Source organism: Rhinatrema bivittatum, chromosome 11 (assembly GCF_901001135.1).
Source record: "Rhinatrema bivittatum chromosome 11, aRhiBiv1.1, whole genome shotgun sequence".
In the NCBI taxonomy this organism is placed as follows: Eukaryota; Metazoa; Chordata; class Amphibia; order Gymnophiona; family Rhinatrematidae; genus Rhinatrema; species Rhinatrema bivittatum.
In genome coordinates this window covers 31256030-31271953 of record NC_042625.1, presented here as the reverse complement: position 1 = coordinate 31271953, position 15924 = coordinate 31256030, and the positions used below count along the sequence as shown (strand labels likewise).

Here is a 15924-nt window from a genome sequence, read left to right as displayed (position 1 = left end):
AGTAGGACCATAAGTCTCTAAAGAAAAAATAAACGAACTACTATAATTTCTGCCACAGGATGCTTCTACATAATTAGTAACTTATTTTGACTCTCTTTACATGTTACTTGTCAACAATTTGTATGATTTATCATAACATAATAAAACTTATAACTCCGTTTAGTCTCTTTTGTCATTGTTTACCCTGAACCTAAATCCCAACCCTCCCTCTCCCCCCCATAATCTGCTAATACAAAGAAACCATGCCTCTCAAGAGTCTGTTGGATAGGCATGCCTTAAAAAGAGGAAAATAACAATCAGTGTTTTAAGTTTGCGTAGTTCTCCAGTTCAGATAAGAGGACCATGTGTGGGTTGTTTGGGTTTTTTTTGTTTTTTCTTTTGTTGCTGTTTTTTTTTTTTTTTTTTTTGAAATGCTGAAACCCTTTTATTTTTGTATTCAGTTATTTTGCACAGTCGATAAAGTTCTTCTGTGCGAGTCTGAACTAATGCTAAAATGGGCACTGTGCATTCCCTACATTTTCTGGCCATTTCACATCTAGCTGCTGTAGAAAAAAATTTTATTAGTTTCTATTGATAGTTGTTTTCTTTAACATGGTTCATTTAGCAACGCTGTTTTGGGAGTCAATATAATCTCGCTTTTAATAACAACACTCAGCCAGTTAGAGATATCCAGCCAAAATCATGGTCTATTCACTGGTTTCGGGCCTAGAGCACGATGGGCCCTTTCAATCTTTATGCGAACCTCTGGTTCAGGGAGCATCGTATTTTCAGTTTTTCCTCCGCTTAAAATATCTTTGCAGATCTGGGTTACCACTTGAGCACTGTCCGAATATTCAGGTGTGTCAGGGACTCCACGGAATCGTAGATTTACTCTTCAATTTCTATTTTCCATATCTTCTAACTTCATAGCAAGTTGTGATACCTCTGCAGACATAGTTTTATTATCTTTTTGCAGAGTGCTCGCTTTTTCCACCTGTGATTCTGTTAGCGTTTCATACTCAAAGGTGGTGGCCTTCTTTTAATTCTCCCACCAGCTCCATGACCTCAGTTTTATGTTTTCATGTCATGTCGCAATTCCCAGAACCTGGGTCAGGATTTCTGAATCAAGGGGGGAGCATTTGCTCCTCTTGGGTCTCATCGGAGTCAACCCCTGGTTCCTCTGCCAGCTTGTCCTTCTCAGCCAGGGAACCTCCAGCTGCTTTCTTGTAGGAAAACTTGTGAAAATCAAATGATTTTTGTCGGATCGACATCGTTATGTTCTGCATTTGAGTGAGGTAAAATACGCCAATAATTTACTCTGAATGCTTGCAATATTTGCTGGCTTGGTCTGACAAAGTGCAGAGCCCTGATTTAGGTGTCCAATCGCTCCGATGACGACATATCCCCCTCCTTTTTTTTTTTTTGCTGTGCCTGTTTCTTTTTATTTTGTATATTTCTCCTTAGTTTTCTGGATCCCCCCTTAAATTGTTGTTTTTTGTATGTAATGGATAGAGACAATATTTATCTTCATTTATTATGTTTTTCTTCTTTTCTGACTTTTGTCCATGTATTTCTTATACAAAGCTGATTCTTTGTATAAATTGTGAAAATCCATAAGTTTAAAAAAAAAAAGTAGCTGGATGATGATACAAAGTTGGCACAAACGTCCTAATGTTTAGTGTTCGCTCGATTTTCATTTATTAGCCATCTGCCTTCACCTATGGTTTTGAAAAGCAAACAAAGTGGCAGGTTCCATGTGGCAGTGCCACTTCATCATCATTGGGTGCCCTCTTGGATACAAAAATTGGTAATCATGGTGTACCAGTTTTCTTTATAGTCTGCTTTCCTCTTGGCTTTGCCCCTATTTCAGATCGTAATCATTTTTTGTTGTTTGCCTGTAAATCCCCAGCTTTCCTTGTCCGTATTGGTGAATACACTTAACTAAATTTTATTTTCCTTTTTTTACAGCCAGCAGTAAAGTTGCTCTATAACAGGAGTAACAACAAGTATTCATATACCAGGTACTGCCATTGTTTCTGAGATGGGAGTTCAGAATTAGAAAAGGTGTAGAGGCTGGCCACCAAAAATGATAAAGGGGATGGAACAGCTCCTCAGTGATAAGACGCTACACAAGTTAGGGCTTTTTCAGATTGAAAAACAAATGGCTGAGAGGGGACACGATAGTTTATAAAATCATGAGTGGGGTAAACGGTAAATCAAAGGATGGTTATTATTTCAAATAATACTAAAACATGGGATACTCCATGAAACTAACAACCAGCATATTTAAAACAAATTGTATAAAGTACTTTTTTACTCAGTGTAGAGTTAGGTTGTGGAATCTTGCCAGAGGATATGGTCAAGGCAACTAGCATAACAGGGTTAAAAAAAAGGCTTGGACAAGTTCCTGAGAGGAAGTTCACAAAACATTATTAGCCAGGTAGATTAAAAAAAACTTGCTATTCCTGAGAGTAAGTAACAAGACATAGCTATTAAAAAGTAAAGCTTCAAATGCTCTTGTTTAATTCTAACCGGTATAGCTCACTGTCATGTGTTGGTGTTCTTTTGTAGTAACTCTGATGACAATATGTTGAAAAACATCGAACTGTTTGACAAGCTGTCGCTACGGTTTAATGGACGAGTCCTCTTCATCAAAGATGTCATTGGAGATGAAATCTGCTGCTGGTCTTTTTATGGACAGGGTCGCAAGATTGCAGAGGTCTGCTGTACGTCAATCGTATATGCTACTGAGAAAAAACAGACTAAAGTAAGCATTTCTAGCAGTATTGCACAAGTGTATAGCTGGGCTGCTGCAGAGTCTTCATACCTGGTTGCCTGTAGGTACCTAGATCAGTCCAGATTCCTGGGTTTTGCCTCCCTTTCAGCAGATGGAGATAGAGAAATGCTTATAACCTGGTGTAGCACCTGCCACCCCTCAGTATTTCTCTGTCTCTAGCAGATGGAGGAGGTGCAAAAACTGCAATTCTGAACCTCTTTGGGGGGGGAATTAGGATTTTTTTTTTCCCCAAAGGATTTCCCTCCTAGGAGGGTTGGCAGGTCCTGATGGGACCATTCCTCCTAGTAGTAGGGATGGACAAGCAGGGGTTGGTGACCCAAATTTGCTGTAATTACCACGCCAGAGGTTGAAAGCTGGTGGTTCAGTTCCCTCACCTTCTGGAGAACCTATGCTAGGCTTCAGATAAGGCTGTCTCGTTTATGTTTTTCTGCCATGGCCTCTGGTGGGCAAGATACTCAGAAGGATAGAGGTCCACCTAGGAAGAGTGATTCTGGTGGCTCCAGAGTGGCCTCGACAACCTTGGTTTGCAGACCTGGTCAATCTAGCAGTTTACGGGCCGTTGAGGCTGGGACATCTTCCAAACCTGCTTTATCAAGGTCCTGTATGTTTTGATCAGGTGGATCGCTTTTGTCTAGAGACTTGGCTTTTGAGCGGCAGCGTTTGAGAAAAAAGGGATATCCAGAGGATGTTATAACCACTTTGTTGCAAGTTCGTAAGTCCTCCAGCTCTTTAGCTTTTGCTGGGGTGTGGAAGGTGCACTCATAAAGAAATTGACCCTCAGTGAGCCTCATTGTCCGAGATTCTGGCTTTCTTGCAGAATGAGCTGGTGAAGGGCTTATCGTGTAACTCTTTGAGAGTGCAGGTCTCCACCCTGGCCGGTTTTGGGGGCAAGGTCCATGGTAGGCCATTGGTGGCACACCTAAATGTGGTGCATATTTTTAGGGGAGTAAAGCATTTGCACCCTCGCACTCGGGCTTTTTTCCGTCTTGGAACCTCATTTGGTCCTTAGGGGCTTGTGCGGCACCGTTTGAGCCCCTTAAAAGAGCTACCATTAAGGATCTCACTCTGAAGGTTGTTTTTTTGGTGGCTATTTGTTCGGCCAGAAGGGTTTCAGAGATTTAGGCTTTGTCCTGCAAGGAGCCTTTTTTGAGGATCTCGGACTTAAGGGTTTCATTGAGGTCGGTTCCATCTTTTGTCTGCATTCCACTTGAGTCAGTCAGTGGAGCTGCCGGCTTTTCACAATCTAGAGACAGGTTCGGCTCATGCTTCCGAACTAAGTTTGGTTGTCAGGTGGCCTTGTTACGGTACTTGGAGGTGACCAACAGTTTTAGGGTGACAGATCACCTCTTTGTGCTGTGGAGTGGTGCAAATAAGGGTCAGAAAGCTTCAAAGGTGGGGGAGAGGAGAGAGAGAGAGAGGAGCCCGATGAGGTCAACCAATACCTGTTTTTCCTGTTATGACATTGCCTGAGGGTTGGGATGCTGTCCAGGCCCCGAACGTGGGGAGGAGGCCTCACAGACGTCATCAAGGAGGGACCAGAAGGCCTTTAAAAGTCAGCTCCTCCTGTGGTGCATAGGTGCCGCCGGTGTGTCGCCCAAGCCGCACGTGCCTAAGGGGCGCGCAGCTTTGCCTGAAATCTTTGTCTGGCAATTTTGTCAATCAAGAAAGGAACAAGATTTGTCTGCAAACTTGTAAGTAAGATTACTTATGCTTACATTAATTTGTCCTTCTCTCTCCTCGACTCTCCCCAGGCCAGGGAAACAACAAGTAATAGTATTATAGAGGAACATAAAAGAAAGGGAGTTTGAACTCTATTTGTTTAAAAAAGTTTCTTTAATAGCCTTATGCCTCATACTAAGAGAGAGGCTCGTATAAGGGAGACACAGACTTAGTCTCCTCTATCAACACCTGCACAGTCTCAGATCTCCTCTTTCTTTAATGTCACAACTGGTACAATGCTGGGAGAGGGGACTGCTGTGACTGTAGCTTCAGAGCAAGAAGCAACTGCACTGGTCAACGACATCTCTTTGAGCCCTGGCACCCCTAAAGCTCCCTCCCCACCTTCAGTAAAAGAAGGAATACCTGTCAGACCTACAGAGGTGGATGTGGGTTCGGATGACGTTATTACTCTATCTAAAAATGGAGAAAGGCGTGGATACCTGGCCGAGGGGGGTAATAATGTGGAATCACAACCTGTGTTGGACAAACGTCTGCTCCAGAAACCTACTGAGATAACTATGGATACACTATGGACAGCTATTAAATCATTGGAATTCGCCATAAATAAATTGACCCAGACCACTGTCAATTCTCAACAAAGGATAATGAATGTTGAAAGTATGGTTTTGTTATCTCAAAACAAGCTGGTTAAATGTGAAGGGAGATTAGAAAAGTTGGAAAATGTGCAGAGTAACCTTAAGTCAGAAATAATAAGTCAAAAGAAATTAGAATATATAGAAAATCAATTGAAGTATTCTAATCTAAGAGTTTTGAATTTTCCCAAACAAGATTTGATAGCTGCTGTAGAAATGTTTAAAGAATATCTGTTACATATATTAAAAATGCCTAGTCAAGCATTACCAGCATTAGCAAAAGCTTATTATATCTCTTTGAAACCTGATAGAGAAACACAGATAGGAAAAGTGCAGCCAGAAACATTAAATCTATCTGAAGTAATTGAAACTTCAATCGATACGGATATACCTGTCAGAGCTACACTTGTATCATTTGTATCATTTGTTTCCTACAGAGAGAAACACCTTACTTTGTCTATTTTTTAGAAATAGATTAGAAAAATTTCACGGACATCAGGTCTGGATATATCCAGACCTGACAAGATCTACTCAGAATAGAAGAAGAAAATTTTTGAAATTAAAAGCAGAGGTTCTCTCTAGAGGAGCTGGATTTGTATTAAAATTCCCCTGTAGGTGTGAAGTTAAATATTTGGAGCATAAATATGTTTTTTTAGAAACATCTAAGTTACAGGAATTTTTAGACTCCCACCTCCCAAATATAAGACTGGGTTAGGCGCAATAAATAAGATACCAATTGTTTTCTCTAGATGAGATTGAGAGGAGGAAAGATACCTCTCTCTCAACGCAATTAAATTTCTTATAATTCACTCAGTAAATAATTGTTTAGCTCTGGTATTTTCCTGAAGGGAAACAGAGGATTCTAATATTGCTTTTGTTAAACAGTATCATTGTTTTTCATTGAATGCCGAATAATCTGTATTTATGTACAAAATTTGTTTTGTTTAGATTATTGAAAATGCAAAAAAAAAAAAAGAAAGCTTCAAAGGCTACAATTGCTCATAGGTTGAAGGAGGCTATTGGTTCTGCTTACATTTGTCGCGGTCGTCCAGTCCAGGAGGGGTTGAGAGGTCATTTGACGCAATCCCAGGCTGCCTCCTGGGCAGGGTGTCAGCTAGTATCTCCACAGGAGATTTGCCATGCAGCGACTTGGAAGTCTTTGCATATATTTGCCAGACATTATAGATTGGATGTTCAAGCTCCGGAAGTTGTTGGTTTCAGAGAGGGCGTCCTTCGAGCAGAACTCTCACAGTCCCATCCATTTTAGGGAAGCTTTGGTACATCCCAGGAGTCTGGACTGATCTGGGTACATACAGGGAAAGGAAAACTGGTTCTTACCTGTTAATTGTTTTTCCTGTAGTCCCACAGATCAGTCCAGAGTCATGCCCAGGTCTGGAGAGTCCGCTAATTCTGTATGTCTAGTCTATTTGTTATCTGAAGAATGGCACAGGTTATTTTTGTCTGGTGTTAAACTCTGTATCATAGTTGACAATTTGTATTTCTTTTTTCCTCTGCTTGTTCTGAGGATATTTTATTCTTAGTTTTATTTGGAACTATTCTTGACTTGATATCAGTTTGGGTACATAGTAATACTGAGATGCTGTAAGAGCTACACCAGGTTATAAGCCAGTGGTTGTGAAAATTTCTCTGTCTCCATCTGCTGGTGGTGGTGAAAATATCTCTCTCCATCTGCTGGAAGGGAGGCAAAACTCAGGAGTCTGGACTGATCTGTGGTACTACAAGAACAACAATTAGCAGGTAAGAACCAATTTTCCTTTCCTGACCTCCTAGTTTGAACACAATGAAAACTTTGTCATCAACTATTTGATTTGATTGTCTTTCATGGGAGTGTGATCTGCTGATATTTATTGAACAAACCCTGATAGTTCAGAAGTCTGGCAGAGTCACAGAATGGAGGCCCAGAATCTGGCTGAATTCCAGTATCTTCTGTTTTTACTTATCGTTTCATTACCAAGGCATATCTCCAGGAGGCTAGTTGCGATAAGATAAAAATAAAAAAATTATAGAAACAGCATTATACAGATTTCTATTGCTGTTTGAAGAGACTGGGAAGCAAGCCAGCTGGGCTGTAATCCAAGCACACCCATCCATATGATCCAGTTCTAGCCAGCTGCAAGGCTCAGTAATGCCAACCCATCTGTTGTATTCTATGTCATTGGGTCCCAGATGTGGCCCTCAAGAACACTCAGCAAGTTTGGCTTTTTCAGAATACCCTGTGACAACATAATTAGCCAGAGGTATATGACCCCCAAAGCCAAGAGATGGGCAGTGCACAGACAAGGCAAGATTAGTGGGTTCTAACTGGAGTCAGGGTAGGCATCTGCTGCATGTGGCAGCCACCTTCCCCTAGAGTTGCAACTTCAGGTGCTGGTAGCCGGCAGGATTAGGAACATCAGGATTCATACGGCACACACCATGATAATATAGAACCCAAACTGGAGACATGAAGGTGCCCACAGAAGTAGGGCAGGAACCCTAGATAAACAGAGCAATCCAGGAGCAAACAGAAATATGAAACATAGTACCGAATCTAAGACCAAATGCAAGACCAAGCTCTGGCAAAGTGCAAACTGTGGTTCTGGAATATAACTATGTCCAAATGGAACAAGATGGCCGCCAGCAGGAAGTGTGGGCCATAGAGTAGAAGGACTAATCAGACTAAGGGGCCCACCAAGGCCCTCTGCTGGCAGGAGGCAAGAACTATCAGGGCCTCACATAACCAAAACAAGTTTACCTGTGGTTAGTCTAATTTCTGTTAGTCAGCCAAAGTGAATCACTGCTCTCGTGATTAACAAATGTTGGTCCCTATTCAAACCCAATCACACTACCTCAACACCTTTCCCAGGTGAGTAACTGAGCTGAACTATTCAACTTTTTTACTTAGGTATACACTGCTTCTGGCTACTTTTTTTTTTTTTTGGGGGGGGTGTTTGTGGGTGGTTTTTTTTTTTTTTTTCAATACAAACACTCATTTTGTATTAAATCAAACACTCTGTTCTTTAAAAGTCTGCAGAACACTCAGTTCTGCAAACTTATAAAAATAAACACACTACCTATTGCTTACTAGCTACCTTATTGACTATTTAAAAATACAAACAGTCTTAACTTGTTTATTCACTGCCTTTCTGACTATTAAAGGCACAAACACACTAAATAATATTCCCAGATTGTTAACTTTGCCCCAATACTTTTAAAAAAGACAATGTCCCAAGCAAAAACTTACTGATTCCTTTCAGCCACCAGCAAGGTGATCCTCTCCTCTGTGTTCCCACTGGAATGTGAATCGGTTATTTACTATTTCAGATAATAGGACTAGGGGGCACTCCATGAAGTTAGCAATTAGCACATTTAAAACTAATCAGAGAAAATTCTTTTTCACTCTGCACAATTAAACTCTGGAATTTGTTGCCAGGGGATGTGGTTAGTGCAGTTAGTTTAGCTGGGTTTATCGAAGGTTTGGAGAAGTCCATTACCTGCTATTAATCAAGTTGACTTAGAAATAGCCACTGCTATTACTAGCATCAGTAGCATGAGGGATATACTTAGTTTTTGGGTACTTGCCAGGTACTTCTAGCCTGGCTTGGCCTCTGTTGGAAACAGGATGCTGGGCTTGATGGACCCTTGGTCTGACCCAGTATGGCATGTTCTTAAGACGCTTACTGGGGACAAGGAAACTCGAACACATCACTCCCTCGCTGATCTCCCTGCACTGGCTTCCTGTACAATCCAGAATTCATTATAAAGTGTTATCCCTAATTTTCAATATCATCAACAATATCGATCCATGCTTATTAGGAGTGACACTTCAACCCTACACATCAAAGAGAGACCTACAATTACAAGACATAAGAATATGCCATACTGGGTCAGACCAAGGGTCCATCAAGCCCAGCATCTTGTTTCCAACAGTGGCCCATCCAGGCCACAAGAACCTGGCAAGCACCCAAAAACCAAGTCTGTTATTCCATGTTACCGTTGCTAATGATAGCGGTGGTTATTATATGTCAACTTAATTAATAGCAGGTAATGGACTTCTCATCCAAGAACTTATCCAAGCCTTTTTTAAACACAGCTGCACTAACCACATCCTCTGGCAACAAATTCCAGAGTTTAATTTTTCTATTAAACTCTCTATTATCCGAAAGAGTAAAAAAACAATTCACATCTACCCGTTCTAGACCTCTCATGATTTTAAACACCTTTATCATATCCCCCCTCAGCCATCTCTTCTCCAAGCTGAAAAGTCCTAACCTCTTTAGTCTTTCCTCATAGGGGAGTTGTTCCATTCCCCTTATCATTTTGGTAGCCCGTCTTTGTACCTTCTCCATCGCAATTATATCTTTTTTGAGATGCGGCGACCAGAATTGTACACAATATTCAAGGTGCGGTCTCACCATGGAGCGATACAGAGGCATTATGACATTTTCCGTTTTATTCACCATTCCCTTTCTAATAATTCCCAACATTTGCTTTTTTGACTGCCGCAGCACATTGAACCAACGATTTCAATGAGTTATCCTTTGACGCCTAGATCTCTTTCTTGGGTAGTAGCACCTAATATGGAACCTAACATTGTGTAACTATAGCATGGGTTATTTTTCCCTATATGCATCACCTTGCACTTGTCCACATTAAATTTCATCTGCCATTTTGATGCCCAGTTTTCCAGCCTCACAAGGTCTTCCTGCAATTTATCACAATCTGCTTGTGTTTTAACTACTCTGAACAATTTTGTATCATCTGCAAATTTGATTACCTCACTCGTCGTATTTCTTTCCAGATCATTTATAAATATATTGAAAAGTAAGGGTCCCCAGTACAGATCCCTGAGGCACTCCACTGCCCACTCCCTTCCACTGAGAAAATTGTCCATTTAAATCTACTCTGTATTTCCTGTCTTTTAGCCAGTTTGTAATCCACGAAAGGACATCGCCACCTATCCCATGACTTTTAACTTTTCTAGAAGCCTCTCATGAGGAACTTTGTCAAATGCCTTCTGAAAATCCAAGTACACTATATCTACCAGTTCACCTTTATCCACATGTTTATTAACTCTTTCAAAAAAGTGAAGCAGATTTGTGAGGCAAGACTTGCCTTGGGTAAAGCCATGCTGACTTTGTTTCATTAAACCATGGCTTTCTATATGTTCTGTGATTTTGATGTTTAGAACACTTTCCACTATTTTTCCTGGCACTGAAGTCAGGCTAACCGGTCTGTAACTTCCAGGATCTCCCCTGGAGCCCTTTTTAAATATGGGGGTTACATTAGCTATACTCCAGTCTTCAGGTACAATGGATGATTTTAATGATAGGTTACAAATTTTTACTAATAAGTCTGAAATTTCATTTTTTAGTTCCTTCAGAACTCTGGGGTGTATACCATCCGGTCCAGGTGATTTACTACTCTTCAGTTTATCAATCAGGTCTACCATATCTTCTAGATTCACCATGATTTGGTTTAGTCCATCTGAATCATTACCCATGAAAACCTTCTCCATTACGGGTACCTCCCCAACATCCTCTTCAGTAAACACTGAAGCAAAGAAATCATTTAATCTTTCCACGATGGCCTTATCTTCTCTAAGTGCCCCTTTAACCCCTCAATCATCTAATGGTCCAACTGACTCCCTCACAGGCTTTCTGCTTCGGATATATTTTAAAAAGTTTTTACTGTGAGTTTTTGCCTCTACAGCCAACTTCTTTTCAAATTCTCTCTTAGCCTGTCTTATCAATGTCTTACATTTAACTTGCCAACGTTTATGCATTATCCTATTTTCTTCTGTTGGATCCTTCTTCCAATTATAAGTCCAACAAAAGACTTCTAATGGTACCCTGCACTCAGAATACACACCTAACACAAATAAGAGAACAAATGTTTTCAATAGCCGGCCCCAAGCTGTGGAATTCAATTTCAGAGCCATTATGCCAGATAACAGAAAGAAATTCAAGTGCGAACTGAAAACATGGCTCTTTAGAAGGGCATATGATTTCATGTAAAATGCTGATATATGCAACGACAGTACCAGTTAATGCTAAACGAGTGTTCAATATATAATGAATGATAGGGTATTGCTGACAGAATTAAAATTTGTATATGCTGTTGTGTTGAACTAGAAATATGAAGTAAATTTCTATAATAGCTACTTTGATATTCTGGTTCATAGTTATACATATTCTAGGATATATACTTGCTATAGTAGTGAATGAAATATGGATTGTGGACACACGGTATATGATTGGAGACCACAAATAATGAACACTGTTACTGTAAACTGTTGTGATCTTCTTTTGGAATGACGGTGTATAAAACAACTAAATAAATACAGTATAACACGGAGAGAGCATTTATTCTTGGTCTTCACAATGTGACCCTTTTCTTTGCGAACGCAGGTCGAGTTCCCAGAAGCACGCATTTATGAAGAGACTCTGAACATTTTGCTGTACGAGGCTCAGGATGGGCGTGGCCCAGACAATGCGCTGCTGGAGGCCACGGGAGGAGCTGCGGGGCGCTCCCATCATGTGGATGAGGAGGAAGAACGGGAACGGATTGAGCGTGTGCGAAGGATTCACGTGAAACGCCCAGATGACAGAGCTCATCTTCACCAGTAAGGTCATGTGAAAGTGAGAAGCTGCTCTGCCCCCTCTCCCAATGGCAGTGGAGGGGTTAATAGTGTGATTAAGTGACAAGGACAGCCAGGTGAATTCATTATTTATGGTGTCTGTTGAGTTTGTATCAAGCTAGATTATTTTTATTTTATATAGATTATATATATATATATAAATATATTTTAGTGTCTGAAGTAGGTCTGTCATTGTACAAGTAAGAGAATAATATATATACTATCACTTTTGTAATAAACATGATGATGCACAAACCATTTGCCAGTGAATCCTGGAATATCTGTGAATTTTTAAACACTTTCCATGGATTGTGAAAAGGATTTTTTCCCTCCGGATTACTAACAGATGTTTTAAAGACCTTTGATTCTCACTTGGAGCTCTTCAGCAAGGAACAATAAAGGCTTAGTAAACTGGTCCAAACGTCTATCCTGCCCAAAACTTTAAAATTGTTGAACTTTTTGTCAGTTTCTCAAACTGAGCATGTGACAGGAGTGCTGGAGGTGTCCAAGCTTTTGGATTGTGGCAGACTATATGTGATATGTACTTACAGGTGGAGGAGTAGCCAAGTGGTTACAACAATGTGCTGAGAACCAGGGAGGTCAGGGTTCAAATCCTGCTCCCACTGACAACTTGGACAAGTCACTTCATCCTTCATTGCCTCAAGTACAAACTTAGATTGTAAGCCCTTTGGGGCAGGGAACTACCTACTGTACCTGACTGTAACTCACCTTGAGCTCAGGTTTGGAAAGGTGAGTAATCAAATCTAAATAGTATCAGCCGGTTCTTGATCAGTATGGGCTGTAAATGAAGCCCTGTTCTCTTGTTCCTTAGTACCATGCTGTAATCCTTGAGCGGTTTGATGCCTTAATTGCTGATTTTTAAAAAGGAGCATGTTGAATCCCTTGCAGGCTTGGCAGACACATATACCTCCCTGCCCCCACTCACTAAAACAAAAGTGAACTACAGCCTGCTCCAGAATGAGACAGGGAACGAAGAGAGGTGTCTTGTGGGGGCAGAGAAAACAGGAGCAAAAAGGATGTTCCTGAGTGTCACAAAGTGATGATGATCTGCAAGCCTTCTCCGTTAATCCCATAGAGCACAGCAAAACACATCTGTTTAGTACCCTAGTGCAATAATGAGCAGAAAAGTGTAAGAAACAGAGAAATTCTTTCGGGTTAACTGATGACAGCAACCAGTCTGGGGAGGACGGAAACCCTCACAATGGATCTGAGTAGCATTGTGAGGATATTAGACTTGTGTAGTATAGCAGTGGTGGTTCAAATCCCATCTCCAGACCAATTATTGTGTGACCTTGAGAGAGCTGTGCTGACCACACACAAGGCTGGCTCGAAAACAAGATGGTAAAAATAGGCGTATCTTGATTGCCTCTTCTGCATGAGTCGTGTAAGGAATTTGCAAGAGCTTCCAGCTTGGCAGTTTGCCAGCCATTCCCAAAGTAGTGTATGGAAGTTCCCACTAAACTGCAGATTACGCTGCTGCCCACAGCAGCTGGTGTAAGTAAATAATTTAGACTGCTCTAAGGCTTACATTTTCACATGTCAAGTCTATCTGTAAGCTTAGATTTTGGAATTCGTATGAGGACATAGGGGCACGGGAGGGCCAGTACTGTAGCCATTGCTTGTGACTAGTTTTGTAGCTGTAGAGCAGGGGTCGGGAACCCATGGCTCGCGAGCCAGATATGGCTCTTTTCAGGGCTGCATCTGGCTCGCAGACAGTCTCCACACTTTCCCGCTGACCCAGCTGCTCCCTGGTCCTCCTCCGCCCGGGCTTAAAATGCTGTCAGCCCGGGCGGAACGCAGCAGGACAGCTGGAGTCAGCGGCACCGACGTGCTCTCTTCTTCCTACCCCGCCCCGCGGCCCGGAAGAGGAAGTGGAGAGTATCGGGTGCGTGCGCGGCAAGAAGAGGCCACGCTAGTGCGCTCGGCATCGGCCCGAAGAAAAGAAGACTGCGGCTCGGAGGAAAATGAAGAGGTTCAACGGCGGCCGATGGGACTCTGCCTCCGCGAGGGCTGAAAATGAAGAGGTTAGCGTTGGGAGGAGGCTGCTGCTGCCGCGAGTTGAGTCCCATCGGCCGCCGTTGAACCTCTTCATTTTCCTCCGAGCCGCGCTGCAGTCTTCTTTTCTTCGGGCCGATGCCGAGCGCACTAGCGTGGCCTCTTCTTGCCGCGCAGGTACCCGATGCTCTCCACTTCCTCTTCCGGGCCGCGGGGGGGGGGGCGTGTGTGTGTGTGAGAGATTGCATGTATGTGAATGATTGAGAGCCTGTACATGTGAAAGAAAGTATGTCTGTGATTGAGAGCCTGCCTGTGAGAGAGAGAGCATGAATGTAAGTTTACCATTGGGAACCTGTATGTGTAAGTTTGTGATTGAAAACCTGTTTGTGTGAAAGAGTATGTGTGTATGATTGAGATCCTCTGTGTGTGAGAGAAATCATGTGTATGTATGATTAAGAGCCTGTGTGTATAAGTAAGAGAGAGAGAGAGCATGTGTGTCTGTGTGAGATTGAGAGCTGGTTTAGGTGATGGAGCATGTGAGTATGTGATTGAGAGCCTGTGTTTAAATGAGAGAGAGAGACCATGTGTGTCTGTGTGTGATTGAGAGCTGGTTTAGGTGATGGAGCATGTGAGTATGTGATTGAGAGCCTGTGTTTAAATGAGAGAGAGAGACCATGTGTGTCTGTGTGTGATTGAGAGCTGGTTTAGGTGATGGAGCATGTGAGTATGTGATTGAGAGCCTGTGTTTAAATGAGAGAGAGAGAGACCATGTGTGTCTGTGTGTGATTGAGAGCTGATTTAGGCGAGGGAGCATGTGAGTATGTGATTGAGAGCCTGGTTGTAAATGAGAAAGAGAGGACATGTTTGTAAGCATGTGAATGAGAGTCTGTGTGTGAGAAAAAGACAGCATGTATTTATGTGATTGAAAGCCTGTGTGTGTGTGTGTAAGCGTGAAAAGATAGCATGTGTGTAAATGTGTAATTAAGAGCCTATATAAGTGAGAGAGAAAAAACATGTGTATATGTGAGTACTGAGAGCATGTGTGTATAGGTGTGTCATTGAGAGCCAGTGTGAGAGAGAGCGCTGGTATGTGACTGAGAGAGGAGAAAGTTCCAAGCAAACCACCCCACCTCCTGCTAATTCAGAACAATCTCAGGACACCTGGATATCAAATGTTCTAAGGTATGCAGAGCAAAAAAATTTTTGTATCCTTATTATTTTTCATTACTGGGTCTTTGTGTCTGCTATTTTGAAATATTTTGTTGGTATCTGGAAATGTTTTATATGAGTTTTTAATTATTGGATATTCCACTCATCAGCTGTTTCAAAATATGTTCTTTTTGTTAGTACAGTTTTACTGCTGATTTTATATTTCTTGATTTGTTTTATAAGGATGGGTGATGTTTCTTTTTTCCTTTGTTACACTGCATACAGAGACTCTGGCTTGTTGCAGTTTCCAATTCAGTTTTTTCTGCATGCTTCTTGTTATGCGTTTTGGTCTCTTTATTCTATGTTAGGTGAGGGACAGCACGTGATTCAGGTGAGGTTTTCTGCTGGCGTGTAGTTTCTGTGTAGGACTCTATAGCAGCCTGACTTGGTCCGTTTTCCTAATAGGAGATGTATTGGTGTCTTAAGGCCTGGTGTAATATTTTCAGAGACTTATTGTACTTTAAAAGTGTGATCTTACATAAAATGCACACATTTACTTGTATTTAGTTTTAAACATATTGTATGGCTCTCATGGAATTACATTTTAAAATATGTGGCGTTTATGGCTCTCTCAGCCAAAAAGGTTCCTGACCCCTGCTGTAGAGTGTGGCACAATGTCTTCTGGTACTATAGAAACAATAAGTAGTTGTCTGGCTGGCAGTAAAGAGTTTGCTTTAATGAAAGGCTTGATGGGTGTTCAGAGGAATCTCTACTTAGCTTTAGAACATGAGATATGCCATACTGAGTCAGACCAAAGATCCATCAAACCTGGCATCCTGTTCCCTGTACGTACGCAGATCAGTCCAGACTTCTGAGTTTGCTCCCAGCCAGCAGATGGAGACAAAGTTTCACTGACGCTGTATATAACCTGTACCCAAGCCAAGATGACAGCAACAACCATAAACCTCTAACCAAACTCACTCCCCTCCAACGAGCCAGAAGAAGGTGAAGTTGCCCAAAAAGACAAAGGA

General features: G+C 41.7%; 1 protein-coding gene across 4 annotated transcripts in view; it reads left to right on the top strand.

The window, feature by feature from the left end:
• The window catches only part of KCTD10 (potassium channel tetramerization domain containing 10), a 53234-nt gene extending 41090 nt beyond the window's left edge, over positions 1 to 12144 (top strand). For all 4 annotated transcript variants that reach the window (XM_029620088.1, XM_029620089.1, XM_029620091.1 and 1 more), the window contains exons 5-7: positions 1948 to 2000; positions 2551 to 2746; positions 11499 to 12144. In XM_029620088.1, coding sequence (XP_029475948.1) covers positions 1948 to 2000; positions 2551 to 2746; positions 11499 to 11717 — 468 coding nt within the window. In that variant the 3' untranslated portion in view covers positions 11718 to 12144. The remainder of the gene's footprint in view (positions 1 to 1947; positions 2001 to 2550; positions 2747 to 11498) is intronic.
• Positions 12145 to 15924: the final 3780 nt, after the last annotated feature.